At 34.7% G+C, this 16,541-nt stretch overlaps 1 protein-coding gene across 3 annotated transcripts in view; it reads right to left on the bottom strand.

Annotated features, from left to right (window-relative positions):
- The window catches only part of rabgap1 (RAB GTPase activating protein 1), a 149,972-nt gene that overhangs the window by 90,118 nt on the left and 43,313 nt on the right, over positions 1-16,541 (bottom strand). For all 3 annotated transcript variants that reach the window (XM_073914455.1, XM_073914456.1, XM_073914457.1), the window contains 8 exons: positions 14,780-14,987; positions 12,769-12,943; positions 9,134-9,291; positions 7,907-8,017; positions 7,476-7,542; positions 6,510-6,612; positions 3,490-3,659; positions 286-454 (listed from right to left, as the gene is read on the bottom strand). In XM_073914455.1, coding sequence (XP_073770556.1) covers positions 286-454; positions 3,490-3,659; positions 6,510-6,612; positions 7,476-7,542; positions 7,907-8,017; positions 9,134-9,291; positions 12,769-12,943; positions 14,780-14,987 — 1,161 coding nt within the window. The remainder of the gene's footprint in view (positions 1-285; positions 455-3,489; positions 3,660-6,509; positions 6,613-7,475; positions 7,543-7,906; positions 8,018-9,133; positions 9,292-12,768; positions 12,944-14,779; positions 14,988-16,541) is intronic.

Below are 16,541 nucleotides of genomic sequence, written 5' to 3'. Positions count from 1 at the left end.
AAAAATTAGCTATGTAATGATGCGTAGCGCAAGCTCTGTGATTGGTCCATTGGAGCGAGTGTTTACAAGTGTCGACTGGTTTACAAAACACCCCCCTTCCTTACTTTACAGTATACAAACTTATTTCTATAAGCAGAAACATTTGCTTTCTATAATTAGCACTTCTTGTGTGTATTGCCTCTTCTTGTTGAATGGCTGAATGCCTCCTCATTTGTAAGTCACTTTGGACAAAAGCGTCTGCTAAATGACTAAATGTAAAAGTGTTGACAGTTTAGGGCCGCTCACCTTCTTCCTCATCATCCTCAGGTGGAGATGGCACCGTGGAGCCATGGGACCCAGAAGACAGTACGCCGGGGCTCGCTGTGGTCTTCCTTCTTTCTCTTTCTGTCTCGCTCTCTAAACTCATCACTTCATACAGCGTATCCGAGTTACTCTTCCTCTCCTTGTTCTCCATCTGAGTTCACAGTAAAGCCAGTCACATAAACACACACCCCTTTCTTTTAAAGAAAACAATCTGTGAGATGCAGGATTTAATAGAGCGTCCTATTAATGTGAAGGCTGTGTCAAACTGTTCATTTTGAGGTCATAGACTGAGAAACATAAAACCAATCTTTAAGGTCTTTGCACTATTAAAACATCCTGTACGTATGGTAACTCAAAACATAATCAGAAGTCTAAAAACAGCTCTTTTTGAATACAATCTTTTATTAGTTTATAACGCACTACACTACATGACACCTTCCTACATTTCCGACTGTTTAACAAAATATAATCCAAACCGTTTGCTACGCTCTTCTAGTGCTGAATTTTAGAATTTTATCCTGTAAACCTGATGCAATCTGGCGGCACTTCTTTTAGCCATTATGCTCCAAAAATTTGGAACTGTCTCCCCCTTGAAGTGAAAGAATCCCCAAGTATTCATGTTTTTACAAAGCGTGTTAAGACAAGTTTGTTAGGTGTACGGATTTTATCTATTTTGTTGTAGGTTTATGTATGTAATGTATGGTGTGTGCTTGCATACGTAAGGACTATTGTGTGTGTGATCATGTGGATATATACTTATATTTTGTGTACATGAATGCTTTTATTTCAGTATATGTGATAAGTTTTTGTGGTCTATTTTAATGCTTTTGTTGTTGTTTGTGAGGCACTTTGAGTTGCATGTATATTGGAAAAGTGCTATACAAATAAAGTTTATTATTATTATTATTATAATCTGCCACTTTATTATGTAATAATATGAATAATCCATGAACAATCAACGCCCACTTCACCCACTCATTTATACTGCAATAAAGAACAGTGTTTCACCTTCACTTTTGTCCAATTCAATTAGCTGTATATTCATTAACAAACAAAGCCAAAATTTTATGCAGGATTGGGATCAGGTAAGGAGGAATCAGAGATTTTGACTGTAAGATGATAGTTTTTTGATATTTTATTTGATATATCTGATATGATAGTAATGTCGGGCAACTGAACTTTTAATATCTGTTGACTATTGCTTACAGATTATTTCATAGGTACTAAAAAATATATGTTTTAACCTAAATCACAGCAGTGTCCATCTGAAGGATGTAGAATAAACTATACAAATACATACTGTATGGAAAGGTTTAGTGAGCACACAGTTTGTTCTTTTGAACATATTTAAAGATGCAATCATATTCACTTGATTGGACAATCTGCCAAAGCAATTGATAGTGTTTTCTGATGAGGGGGCCAAAACAAAACAGAAAATCACCCATTATGTTTTTTGTGAATGTAAAAAATCTTGGTAACGCTTTGTATTAATCCCATGCTCATAATGTATTATAACTGTTTTTAATTATTTAGAATCAAATATAAAATTTATAGATATTATTCTTAAGATACAACCAAATCTATTAAGTATTATAATGACTGTGCTACATGTATAATAGTGTTATTAATACTAATTGATAATAATTAGTGATGCATTTCTTTTTTCAATATACACGTTTATAACACTATACACAGCTTTATATGTATTAATAAGTCAGTAATAATTGTATTTATGAAGATTTAGGGCCCTATCATACACCTGTTTCAGCTTGGCACAAGAGTCTTTTTGAGGCGTTGCGCTGCGCTGTTTAAATAGCAAATGCATTAGCGCTCATATGTGCACCCATAGGCGTTCTGGTCTAAAAAGGAAGGCGTTCTGAGGCGGACCGCTGGCGCGTTGCTATTTTGAGAAACTATAATAGATTTTTAATTAGACCAAAACTAACCCGGTCTAAACTCCGGCGCAGAGTTGCGCCTCGCTTACGCACTGCTTAATACTCACAAGAGAGCAATAGGCAAATATCTTTACATGAAAAAATGTAAATATTAAGAATATATATAGGATATAATAAGAATAGATATAGGATATAAATATAAAGGATTAAAATATTACAAAACATATTATTTTCTAGCCTACATAATTATGAAAAACCACTGCTTTTATGTCTTCTTCATCTCGGGAGGCTTTTTCAGTTCATTCATAACAATTTGCTTTTGTATAATGTTATTATTATTAGCAGTATTATTTAATATATCCATATTTATATTTGTTTTATTAAAAACAAGCTTAGATTTGCCCACCTGTCAGGTTTTAGACCATATAGGGCATGGCAGGTGTATTTGGAAATAACTCAGTATTTTGACCACACTTGGTCATTATTGTTCATTTATTCGTTTGCTAGAAATTAGAACTGAATTTAGAAATAGTTTTGAAACAAATCTTTGCGCTTAACAAACGAAATTAATTATTTATAAGCTAATTGATGTCTGTGCGTAAAGGTTTCCCTATCCAAGAGCGAATGTGAAAGAAGTTCCATTATCTCTCATTCTCACGCAGTAGATGCTCTGTTTAACAGTTTTCTGTTAAAAAACTGTTAACTGTTTGCTGATGGAATGCTCAGTTTTTCCCCTTAGACTTACTTTGCGTCCTGTAAATAGCGAATGCGCTCTTGGCGACGCAGCTGGGTCTTAAAGGGAATGGGAAATGAGACTCTAATTGGTTTATTCCCAAAACACACCTATAACTCATTAAGAAAATAAACTCAATCCTTCTAGCCCATGCGCCTTGGCGCAAATCGCATTTTCCTGTCCGTAAATTAGCAAAAATGCGTTCTGACACGCCCTGAAAGCGTTTGCGCCCTGCGTTTTGCGCATGAACCGTCAAAATAGAGCCCTTAGTCTGCAATGATAAAACGGTGTTTTCTTAAAGTTACAAAAACTCATTAGTAGTAAGAACAAGTTTTGTTCTGTCAAAAAAGTAAATATTTTTTAATTGTGGATAGGACACCCTATAAATACTTATTATGAGTCATAATACAGTTACACTTATGAAAACATTATATGTGGACCTCAGTACAGTGAACCCTTTAAAAGTGAAAAGGTTAATTTTTGGCTGCATTGTCTACATAGTTTTTTTGTCTTTACTAAGTACAGTATCAAATCAGCCTGTTAGAGTTCTGAACTCACCTGTCTGAGTTTGAGATAGAAGGTCTCTGTGTAACTGCGTTTGCTGAAGGGCCAGAACAGCCTCTCGTTGGGTGAACACACTCGAACCCGTGTCTCTAGCAGGAACCTCACAGGCTCCTCGACCTCAGTGATCACCAAGTCAACCGCCGTTGTCATGTACATGAACTTATCTGTGTGACACAAATCACAGAAAAGCAGATGTGCATATTAGTAATGCTTAATGCATAATGTCATGTGTCATATTTGTGTGATATTGACCTTATTAATACTCTTGTTAGTGATGTCATAAAATAACAAACATTTTATTAAACCCATTATTAAAAATTCTTAGTAAACTAAATAAATATTGTCATTTATCATTATTAGTAGTATTATGTCAACAACAAAAGTATAGTTGAAGACAAAATTATTAGGTCTACTGTAATATTTTTTAAATAAATTGAAAAATGGTCATATTTTTAAACATAACCTTGAAATCCCCCCAGTTTTAGCAGGGTGTTTTCACATCTCCAGTTTAAAAAATAAATTAGAAAAAGTGGGTGAGTCCAGCTTTGTTTAGGTGGGACTGTCAAGTGGTGAAAGAGGGAGGAGTTTGCATGAAAAGGGGAGTCTCATACGTGCACTACAGCTGATTTTCACAGAACCAGGGGAGATAGACATTAATTCGGAGAGCAGTCCCTACAGAGGATCTGCAAGCTGTGTGGAAGTGGAGGATTTTCAGTTCATAATGTTGTAGTGATATTAACGTACTGTAAACTTAGTAACAAAATCATTTTGACTAAGGTATGTCTTTAAAGGTTCAGGACACCCTGGAGAACTTTTTTTATATATTAACAGATTTGTTTGTGTTGAGCATCAGTTAAGACAATGTTAGCATCTGTCAGCTTTAATTGTGGGGAAAACTGGATAATTTTGAGCTTTTGTCTGCTAATTTCAGCTTCCGGGTTTAAAATGATTTTTGGGGAGGGATCAAAATCGGCGACGTAGCGAAGTACCGCAAGTGCAATGATGACGCATCGGTTTCTAATTATTATTCAAAGCGGAGTTTCCTTATCCTATGAGAAGAGCCGGCTGTTTAATTATTCATGAGAGCACGACAGCACCTGCTTTTCGAAGGCAGACGCAGACGCGCAATAGCCATTTATGAAGGCTCGTATGTGTTTGTTCCCATGATCCACGGGGTTTGTTGCATGTTTTTCCCGTGATCCTGTCAAGGCCGATCATACAGCAAAGCAGTGTGTGTGCTGCTAGCATTTTTGTCGGGAGAGCAGCACGAGAATTGGAGAATGGCGGATGTTGTCTTGTATCAGAAGTTCATTCACATTCAGACACATCGCCGTGCTGCTGTGTTTGCCTAAATCCTCCGATTACCAGCAGGACTAATGGTTAAAATAGACAGGTCAGGAGTCCTGCTCCACTGAGTCTGTATTTAGATCTATGATTCAGACCCGGGGATTGAGGGAGAAGTCCTCATTTATAGTGTTTATATGAACACGATTATCTTTATAATGATATAAATTGTGGTTGTCTGTATATGAAATTACGAATAAAAAATGTAGCAGGGCATTAAATTACAGTTTATTTCTTTGCATTTTAATATTGTAAACTATAAACTCATGCGTTTCCTGACGGTTTGTCTCATTTTGTGAGCTAACTGACATCAACAGTTGTTCGCTCCCCTTCTCCCCTGCTGGCCACGCCCACTCCTGCCCGATGCTCGCGGAGCTCCACGCCCATTAATCATGCATCTTTTGAAAAAATTCTGAAGTAGACTTAAACCGAAAGTGGGGGGTGTCATGGCCCATTAAACACTGAAAGAGTACTGCTGACGACACAAACTAACTTTGCTATCTGAATAAACGAACAAAGAACGTTGATCACACTTACCAAACTCGAAGAGACAGGACAATCAACACCAACAGGAACTTTTTTTTTTAAAAAAACGAATGGCAAATCCTGATTTCACAATTTCCAGATAGGAAAAGCTCTCAGGTAAAAAAAAAAAAAAAAATGTTCCTTACAAACATATTTTTGTCACGTGTTAGCAGAATGCTGTACTGTCCACACATAAGCTGTGCTCGCATCGCGGGGAAAGGGAAACAAAACCTTTGTTTATAAACATTAATTAACATTTATAAACGCAACACTGACGACCCATGTCTCTGAACAATTCTTCTTCTACTGCTTGTTTGAATTACGGTGGGCAACACAACGTGGCATCTCTCTGAACACTGTAACAGGTAAAAGGAGTCTTCGAAGCTATATCATGCATATTAATGAAGTTGCATCTCATTCAAAACAAGGCGCGCTGATGAATTACTGAACAGATGTGCTGAAAACTTAACGACGTCACTTTGTGATAGCCAATCAGACAGCCAATCTCCACGCTGAAATTTATATGGGACATGTGCAGTATATGACTCAAAAATCATCTAAAAAAATGTGTTTTAATGTTTCGATACCCATTAATAACTGATGTCTAATGAGTCGTTTGTTTCTCTTTGCCATGATGACTGTACATTGTATTTAACTAGTCATTTTGCATGATGTTAGGATTCAAACTAAAGTGCAATTTAAAGGCTTACCTAGGCAAGGTAGGTTAATTAGGCAAGTCATTGGACATCAATGTTTTTTTTCTGTAGCCAAACAGAAAAAAATATATATTTCTTAAGGGGCTAATAATATTGACCTTAAAAGTTTATTTATAATTAAAGTTTCAGAAGTCAAATATAATAGGAAATAGAGTGACCTTTTGCCTTGCTCTGTTAAATATCACTTGCAATATTTAAAAAAGAATTTTAATTTCACAAGAGGCCTAATAATTTAGTCTTCAACCATTACTCCTATTTATTATTATTAATTCGCCATTTAATATCGGTTGTAATAATGTTACAGATCGCAAAAAAGTGAATGACCTAAATAAATATATTCCAGAAGCAGAATCAGAAGACCTCAAACAACAATCTGAAAGAGAAGGTCATGTAAACGGTGTGTGTGCACGAGTGTGTGTGTATCTGTACCTTTGGGCGTCTCCTCATTCACAGCTTGAAACTGAGGAGTGTTGGGATTCCAGCTCCCTGTGATGATGTAAGATTTCCCATCAGAGCTTTTGCCCATTGACTCCTGACAGACAGGGGGAGGCAAGGAGAGGAGAGAATAAAACAAGCAGAAAGTCAAACTGAATCACCACTTCAGTTCACTCGTGGTGAATTAACCAACCGTGGGCAGACTAGGCCAGAATCTGCTTGATGCATCTTTCCAGAATCATTGTACGTTGACTCCAAGAGGTGTACATGAAGAGCTTTATGTTTGTCCAAGTAGTTGTTTGGGTAAAGGTTTTTTGGCTATATATATATATATTTTTTTTTTTGTATTTTCGTTTTGAATATGTAAGTTGTTTAACCTACCAATGTGTATTTTTTTTTTATTTTAAATTAAGTTCCAGAAGTGTATAAAAAGAGCAACATGCTGCGATGAATACAGTCTGATGAAGAGCTGATGTGCTGGAAACGTTTAACACTTTGTGTTAGCCTTTTTAATGTAATACATTGGCATTTTATGGAGCTTTGGAGTTTTTTTAATATAAAAAAAATATTAAAAATGGATTATTAAAACTGTTTTGTTTAAAAATTTGTTGAAAGAATCTCTGCGTTTAACAGTCCTTGGGAAATATCTGAAAAATACTTACAATTTTACAGAAGGGGCAATAATTTTGCCTGGATTTATATATATACCATTTAAAATGTCCTATTTTTAAATTCCATTAAAAATTCTAAAACCCCAGTGTGGCTGTGTTTTTCTCTCGCAACAATGCAATTCGAACACATAAAATGATGCTGTGATTTATTTTCATAAAATATCATGTTTTATGCCACATAAAATGATCCTGTAATTTATTTCTCATAAAATATGATGTGTTTTACAGCACATATAAAAAGACATTGTAATTTATTTGAAAGAAAATGTGTTGTTTTTACACCACATACCAGGTCGAGCAGGTGCATATCACTGTTCTTCACGTTCTTCCCCGGACTCAAAAGCAGACCAAAACACCTAAAACACAAACATGTTCATCAACACAAACATTTTCTCTGTAAAAGCGCATATCCATGCAGCCATTTACAGCAGAGGGGAAGCCTGAGAAAACGAACACACATCTATATATATATATATATATATATATATATATATATATATATATATATATATATATATATATATACAGAAAAGAACAGCTGTTCATTCAGGCAGGGTTGGCTTCAGTTCAAAACAACATCAGTCACCATAGAGGAAAACCATCCTCCATTTTCTCATGAACACTTGAGCCCAGAAAAACATAATTCAGCGCATGTTTACCATTAAAAAATGAGTTATAGTTTGTTATGTCTTTTCAGTGTCACTAGAAAAAGCATGTTACCTCTCGATGGCCAGCTCTTTGTTGGACGTTTGCTGGACGTAGATCACAATTTTTTTGTCCATGCCGGCCCGCAGTTTGAAGCTCTGTCTGTCCTTGTCTTTTGATACGGCACTGGTAGACACAAATGCATGCTTGGTTAAACACATGGCCAGATTTCTCTTCAGAATGAAAAGATTTATTGACTATTCGGTGTGTCAAACTCAATTGCTGGAGGGCTGCAGCCCTGCACAGTTTAGCTTTAACCCTATTTAAACACACCTGATCAAACTAGTTGAGGCCTTCAGGCTTGTTTTAAACCTCCAGGTGAGCGTGTTAAAGCAGGGTTGGAACTAAACTGTGCAGGGCTGCTGCCCTCCAGGAACTGAGTTTGACAACCCTGATTTAAAATGAAGTAAATGCAGCCTTTATGAGGGGAATATATTTTTAAAACATTAAAAAAAAACTGTACTATTTTATGTGTTTGTTTATATTTATATATATATATATATATATATATATATATATATATATATATATATATATATATATATATATATACACACACCTTTTACCTACTTTAAACATACCATAAAATTTTGCTGATTTCATTAATACAGTTATTATATTTAGTACAGACCTTGATTTTGTCATTCTTTTCCTGTTTATTGCATCCAAAGGGATTTACAGTCCATTTATAACTGTCTCTGGAGCATCAAGCTCATATTAATCAAGATAGTAGTTATTTTAGGCACTTTAGCCTTTTTCTTAAATGCTTTTGTCAGTTTTTATTTGCTTTTCTGTGAACATTTATAAAGTCAGACTCTAAATGTGCTCACAAATTTTTTTTTATTGAACTACAATGCTTACTTATAGAAACTATATTAATGTGCTAATGCATGTTACACTAAAGAATACTACTTTACAGATGTGAACAAGTCAACAAAGTAAAACGTGTTCCACTGATTTACAGTGCAAATTTGTGCTAATAGCAGCACGTGTAGGGCAGAGGAAGATCTAAGATCTGATAAATGGCAGGAAACATGTGTCGACACTTCAGAGGAGGAGAAGTGGAGGAACTGCAGGATTTTTCTATTTTTACCATATCCTTCATCAAAACAGGGCAGATGACTTCCGAAAGCTGGATACCAGAAAATATCCCTTAATTTAATAATGCAGTTAGAGACGAGACCCGGCGGAGGTTAGACCTGAATGAACTTTGGATGAAGGGAGAGATGCAGAGCGGTTCACCTGAACGTGCCCTTCCCGTCATCCTCTTTGATCTCCAGGCTGACGGTAAAGGTGAAGACGTCGCTGTCTGGTGTGAGGGGCGGAGCCTTGGTCGCGAGTGGCGCTTTATTGGCTGATCTGCGGAAAGCTGTGGCAAAGCTGTAGAGTATTCGACTGACCTACAAACACACACACAACACACACATCTCAGTGACCGAAGTCAAAACAATCTCCAATGACACACACAGGCTGCATTACAGTGACTCACAGTCGGTCAGTTCTCAGGTTATCAACACACTCATTAGCACACATACTAATCTGGATACATTTAGAAACATAGAGGAAACAGCTTTTTAAAGACAATCCCCCTCACAGGATGCATTTCAAAATGTGCATGTTTAGTCATAGGATGCATATTGTATCTAATTATTTCTACTGTATGCATCTTTGCTGAAGATTGTTACTTTTATAAACTTATTATTTTATAATGTCGCACTATACATTTCATTCTTCCATATTACATCTTTGCAAACATACCTGACCATGCTAATAGTGAATTATATTGTAGTAAATGCTATTAAACATGAAGAGCAATGCTTAGCATTCATGTATCTGGTCTGATTATGATGCAGCCTCATTTTTTTTCTTTGTTACTATTAGTCATGTCAGGATCTTATTTCAGAGGTGGTGTATAGTTGTTACAATATTGTGGTTTTATAATTCTGTAATTAGTAGAAGTTAGTATTTGCATAGCTGTGAACTCTTCAAGCTAAGAAAGTGAACAAATTTGGGGGCAGTTGTGGCTATATTTAACTCCACAGCTGAGGTTTTCACACAATTCGGAAGCAACAAGTTTGATCCGTCAGTGCGTGTGAGCATGTCTGATAACACACAATGAATACAAACATCAAGTGCACCCCCTACAGAATAAACTAGAAAACTGTAGTCATTCTATTTACTTAATATATTCTATATCCTCTAAATCAGAGTGTATACAGGAATCAGAGAGTTAAATTCAAACATTTTTAAGACCTTTTTTAAGACTCTTTCCATACATTTTAAGATCTTAAAACCACTTTAGGTTTCAACTGGAAACATTGGCGAGATTTTAACCTACAGTATCTTTACTAAATATTAATGTAAAAATCCAACTACTAATCCAAAACTGAAACAATATTCATATTCTGAATAAAAATATACTAAATCTAGCTAATTCAGCAGGTTGGCGCCTATAGAACTGCAGAAATAATGGTGTTCCCTTGGTTGATGATGATTTTTCATTGATTTTATAAAATACACAGCATCCTGATATTCAAAAATGATATAAAATTTAAAACCTTGCAAAATAACATTTATGACTTTTTAATACTTTTTAAGGACTTTAAATTTCTGTACATTGATTTATTAACTTTTAATACTTTTTGAGACCCTGCAGAAACCCTGTAAATATATACGCATACAGTTGAAGTTAAAATGATTAGAGTTTTTTTTCTTTTCAAATATTTCACTAAAGGGAAATATTCTTCTTGTCAAAGTCTTGTTTGTTTTATTTTGGCTAGAATAAAAGCAGTTAAAAAAAAAAAAAAAAACATTTTAAGGTCAAAACTATTAACCTCCTTAAGCAATCTTTTTTTTTTTTTTTTTGATAGTCTACAGAACAAACCATCGTTACACAATGATTAGTCAATTTACCATTCCTTTCCTAATAAACCTAATTAAGCCTTCAAATTTTGCACTTTAAATTGAATACTAGTATCTTGAAGAACATATCAAGTCAAATATTATTCACTGTCATCATGGCAAAGATAAATAAAAAAAATCAGTTATTAGAAATGAGTTATTAAAACTATTACAATTAGAAATGTTTTGATTCTATTAAAACGAAATTTTGGAAAAAAGGGGGCTAATAATTCAGGAGGGCTACTAATTCTGACTTATATTCCAACTGTATATATTTCTAATAAAAATTAGAGCTAGAGCTAATAAAAAAGAGCTAGATTTTTATTATTTAAACAGTAAATCTCAAGTGATCTGGTGGAATATCTTGTAGTCACTATGCTCCAAATGAAGTGAGAGTCCCCTAGTACTTGTATTTCTAAAAAGCGTTGTCTAGACACACCTCTTTAAAGTTGCGTACAAACTTAATTGCTTATATTTGCTTATACTTCCCGTTAAATTATGCCACCTTAATGTGTTATTTCAAGCAACAGAAAGACTCTAAAATGACATTCTATTTATTTGAAAGTAGTTTTAATCAGCAGTTTGCTGATTAAATTAAAAATGTTATTTTAATTAATTTTCGGACAATGACATACCAATGTCTCAAGTTCACAAGGGTTTAAAAAAATCTAAATTTGGTGAAATAACTCACAATAACAAATGTTTTCATTTGTTGTGGTTGACCACTTATCATTTTCTAAAAATAATGTTATAAATTACAATCTTTTTACTTGAAATGTTGATGAAATAATATCAGAACCACATAACAAACCAAATATTAACCCTTCTTAAACCCACGCTTAAACAAAAGCTTAAGTGTTCTCCTATTTTTTTTCCATAGCTATACATTTATATTTAGGGGCCAAGCACCGTAGGTGCGTAGGCACCTATTGGATCCGTTAGCGTTCCTATTATTATTATTATTCTTCATTCTTCTTCTTCTTCTGTTTCTTCCGCCAGATTTGAATAGCAGCCCATATAGGCGTATGAGGGAAAGTTGTATAATTTGGCACAATGATAGAGGACAGTATCAACATTAATCAGACCAAATATGAAGTCTCAAAATCAAAATCTCTAGCGCTACCACTTGTCCAAACGTTCATGTATGTTTATCATGATAACTTTTGAACCAACTGGGCTACAATCAAAATTTCTTGGCTCAGTCCGATTCAAACGCACCCTATGACGTCATTTTCCGTCATGAATTTTTTCACGCTATTTTAAATTTTACGAAAAACATTTTTAATCGAACTCTTCCTAAGCAGTTTCTCCGATTTTCACCAAAATTAAATCACAAGATCTACAGACCATGCCAACCAAAAGTTATGGAATTCAAGTTGATTAACGTTGATTAAATTTAACGTAGAACTTGCGAAAATGGACTTGAGGCGATATCTCCGTAACGCATACACCGATTCACACCAAATTTGGTGTGTGTTATGACAACTAGGGTCTGAGGTTATATGCTGAGTTTCGGCGCACTGCTCCCTAGTGGTCCGGAGAAACACAAAACTTGCTTTTTTAGCTTATAACGTCTCAACCTTTCGTTCGAAACTCATAAAACTGGTCTCATTACATCCGGCGGAGCATGTCGAGTCGAATGATGTCTGATTTTTACAGGTCAGCCATTTTGGGCGTCGACCATTTCGATTTTCAGCCAAAAATGCTATATTTTACCAACATATTCACATATCATTACAAAACATGGTATGCATCTTCAACCCCATGCCCTGAAAGTACTCAAAAACATCTGGAGCAGTGCCACCTTTTGGCCAATAGTGCTTGGCCCCTTAATTGCTGCTTGCAGCTATATTTTTATATTTATATTTTTTATCAGCCAAAACAATTTCTAAAACATAACTCCATGCTAACTTTTTTAATACCCACTTTTCATGATGACCTCTAAGAAGTCTATGTGTCAAGTGTGACTGTCTCACCGCCTCTTGGATCTCACAGCGGAAGACGTGGATACGGAAGATCTCAGTGTTGTAATGGCTTTCAGTGAATGCGAAGCAGTCGCTCTCAGGCGTCCCGTCATGACCACGAACACAGAAGAGGATCTTGTAAATGGGGTAATTGGCAATCTCAGTGCTGCTCTGAGGGTCCAGCAGTCTGACGGCACATCAAGAACAACATACTTTAATGGATTACCTTTTCACAAACTAATTTCCAGTCACCTTAAATCTGTTCAGTCCAGTGTCTTAAAGTACCATATGGAAGTGCTATCACAATTATGAAATTCGCCTGACAATTAATTGTCTAACATGTAACTGCTGAAAATGTGTTTAATTGTTTGTCCAAAGGCTCTGATGATTAATCGCCTATCTTGGGGGCTTTGGCATTTTTTTGTGCACTTTGTTAACTAAATATTTATTATGACACATTTTGTAGTTATCTTCTATGCACCTTTATTTATTTTATTTTTAAATTTTTTGTAAAGTGTGCAAAACATACAACATACAGTAAACACAGAACAACAACAGCGGTAGAACAAGAATGGAAATAATAGGAGTAAGCATAAACAGTATAGACAATAACAATATTTAATTAGAACTATTCATAGCAATAATAATAATAATAGAGAGGTTTGCTATAATAGAAATAATATTATGTGATGGCAACGGTGATATCAACAATAATAATATAGATTTAATGACAATCACAATATTGAAAGAGAAATAGAAAAAAAGAAAGAAAAAAAACTTTCCTTCGGTCAGTCAGAATCTCCTTTTCTCTCTCCCCTTTCCTCTTTTTTCTCTTCTCTTCCCCTCTCCTTTTCATTCCCTCCCTCATCCTCATTCTATTTTTGGTTTACTATATATACATGTATGCATGCCTAAGCTGAGGTGGTGCATTAAAATAGAGGTGTAGTGCGTTAAAATCAACTCAAGGTGCATTACAAAAAAATTCTGCAGTATGCGTTGGCTGTAGATTTGATTTTGTTATATTTAGTATTATAGGACGGTAACTTTATTAAAAATAATAACATCATATATTATTTTTAATAATGTTACCATCCTTATATAAAAATAAATAAAGTATAAATAACATTGTCTCAATCCTGCCATTCGTAACTCCATTTTAGGTTAAAAATTATTGTTTTTTGAGCAAGTAAGTAACCAGACAGTGTTGTGTTTAAAAAAATGTCCTTAATGGTGGTGGTGATGGTGGTGGGGGTTGTTAAATATTATGCCAATTTGAGATGAGACTGTACATATATTGAAATAGAAATATAAACCTAACATAAACTAAATTCACACTAGAGTCATACAATCCTGATATATCATCTGATTTAGTGCTCTTATAGTGAAGAGTTTTTCAGTTGCTGTCTCCCCCCAGAGTCTTCTAAAAGAATTGCAACAATCGCGTTAATCTGAAACAACAGCAGTCATGTCAAACCACAATTTGACGGTTATTTAAAGGGATAGTTCACCCAAAGATGTCAATTAAATTCCCATACACTCTCCTTCATGTGGTATTAAACCTTTATGAGTTTCTTTCTTCTGTTGAACACAAGATAATGTATTTTAAAGAAAGCTAGCTGCTGGGACCCATCAACGTCCAATGTCAACCAAAATTACTATGGTATTCAATGGGTTTACTAATGGGTCTAGTAAGCAGTGGATGTTAGGATGATAGGCCCATGCATCTTGGAGGCCCTCAGAGATCTACTTCATCAACATTAATAGAACTAACAGGGGACCCAAACTATATTCTTATTAACTCTATATTCTTTTTTAAGTCCCAATTGCTAGCGCCGCCCTTGCGGACAATTAGCATTTTTCAGTCTTCCCTTGTGTTTAAAAAAATAAATAAATAAACGCAAAGAGATTTTTAACAAGTGAAGGGTGATTAAATAATTACAGATATATGGGGGGTGTAAACTCTCTCATTAATAACACACACATTACACACGCAGTATAATAATAATAATGGAGACAGGCCTACCTGACGGTGCCCTCTGAGACTCCGGGTACAGAGAGCGTGACATCCAGGGGCATCTGGCACTGGCTGCGGAGGATGCTGACCATGCGCAGGGCCTCCACCTCACTGCGTGGGGCGTTCACTGACGCACAACCTAAATACGTCAGTTTACTGAACACCACGCTGTCCTCATCTGGGACAGGGGTACCAGGACTCAAGTCAGAGGGCTCATCTAGAGGCAGTGATGGAGGAGAGAGACACATTATTAGAAAACACTAAATTAAACCATTGCTTAAACATTCATTCATTCATTCATTTTCTTGTCGGCTTAGTTCCTTTATTAATCTGGGGTCGCAACAACGGAATGAACCGCCAACTTATCAAGCAAGTTTTTACGCAGCGTATGCCCTTCCAGCTGCAACCCATCTCTGGGAAACCATTGCTTAAACAGTAGTGGCTAAAAAAGAGGTCCAGTTTAGAAAAACTGATAAGTTTGCTGTTCATTTAAACATGATGATATTATGTTAATGCTGAGTTTTTTTCAGGAATAAGGTGTAATTTTTTTGTATTTGTTCCGCATTTCAGCTACCTTATACACTCAAAATGGCCTTTTATGCTTGTTCAAACAACTTATTTTAAAATAAAGATGAAACAACACAATTCTTAAGGTTTTTTGGGACATCTTAAATGTTTTGTGTTCAATCCACTTAAATTTGTAAAGACACTAAAATGAACTTAATCGATATGTGTTGTGACAGCATAAAGGATTTATACGGAGCCCTGCATTTAAGCAATGTATTGGATAATGCAAGAAAAAATAAAAGATATACAGCTCTAAGGAATATGAATGAACAGTAAATTATTAATAATACATATTGGTAGTCAACGTATACTTTACTAGTTTATTTATTTTTATTATTATTTTATAGTAAATTAAAACCCACTTTGCAAGACTAAGAGTAGTTTACATTATTTGCCAAACAAATAAGTGTACTTATTGTGTTATCTATTTTTATCAGTCTTAATGTTTTTTTTTATTTTTTTTTTATAACATTTATTCACATTTGAAAGGTTTAATTAAACTAGCCGAGCTATTAAAAGCAAATATTGTTCAAATGTGTCTTCCAGTCATCACTTTTTCTTTGGCCACTATTAAAATACGCCTGTCATTGTTTGGTCACGTTCGATTGAATTATGTTTCTTGTTATCAGAATGATGCAGTTAAATGCTTACATTTAACTTTTGATTGTGCCAATATATCATAGTTTGTAACTAGCATTAAACAAATAGGAATGTGCCTTGACAGCAAACAACCAGCAGATGACATTGTCTGCATATGGGTTTCATTTGTTTGATTAGAAGGTTTTTCTTTATTTCAACATAAATAAAAATAGTAACTAAAAATGTATTTAAAAATATGTAGTAAATGTATTATTATACATCAAAACTATATATACAGTTGAAGTCAAAATTATTAGCCCCCTTCTAAACATTTTTTTCTTTTTAAAATATTTCCTAAATGATGTTTAACAGAGCAAGGAAATGTTCACAGTATGTCTAACAATATGTTTTCTTCTTGAGAAAATCTTTTTTGTTTTATTTCAACTAGAATAAAAGCAGTTTTAAAGTTTTAAACTATTTTAAGGTCAAAATTATAAGCCCCTTTTAGCTTTATTTGTTTTTAATAGTCTACAGAACAAACCATCGCTATGCGATAACTTGACTAATTACCCTACCTTGCCTAGTTAACCTAATTAACCTGGTTAAGCCATTAAATGTCGCTTTA

Source organism: Danio rerio, chromosome 10 (genome assembly GCF_049306965.1).
Source record: "Danio rerio strain Tuebingen ecotype United States chromosome 10, GRCz12tu, whole genome shotgun sequence".
Taxonomy (NCBI): Eukaryota; Metazoa; Chordata; class Actinopteri; order Cypriniformes; family Danionidae; genus Danio; species Danio rerio.
The sequence above is the reverse complement of the archived record's forward strand: the minus strand, read 5'-3'. Positions and strand labels throughout refer to the sequence as shown.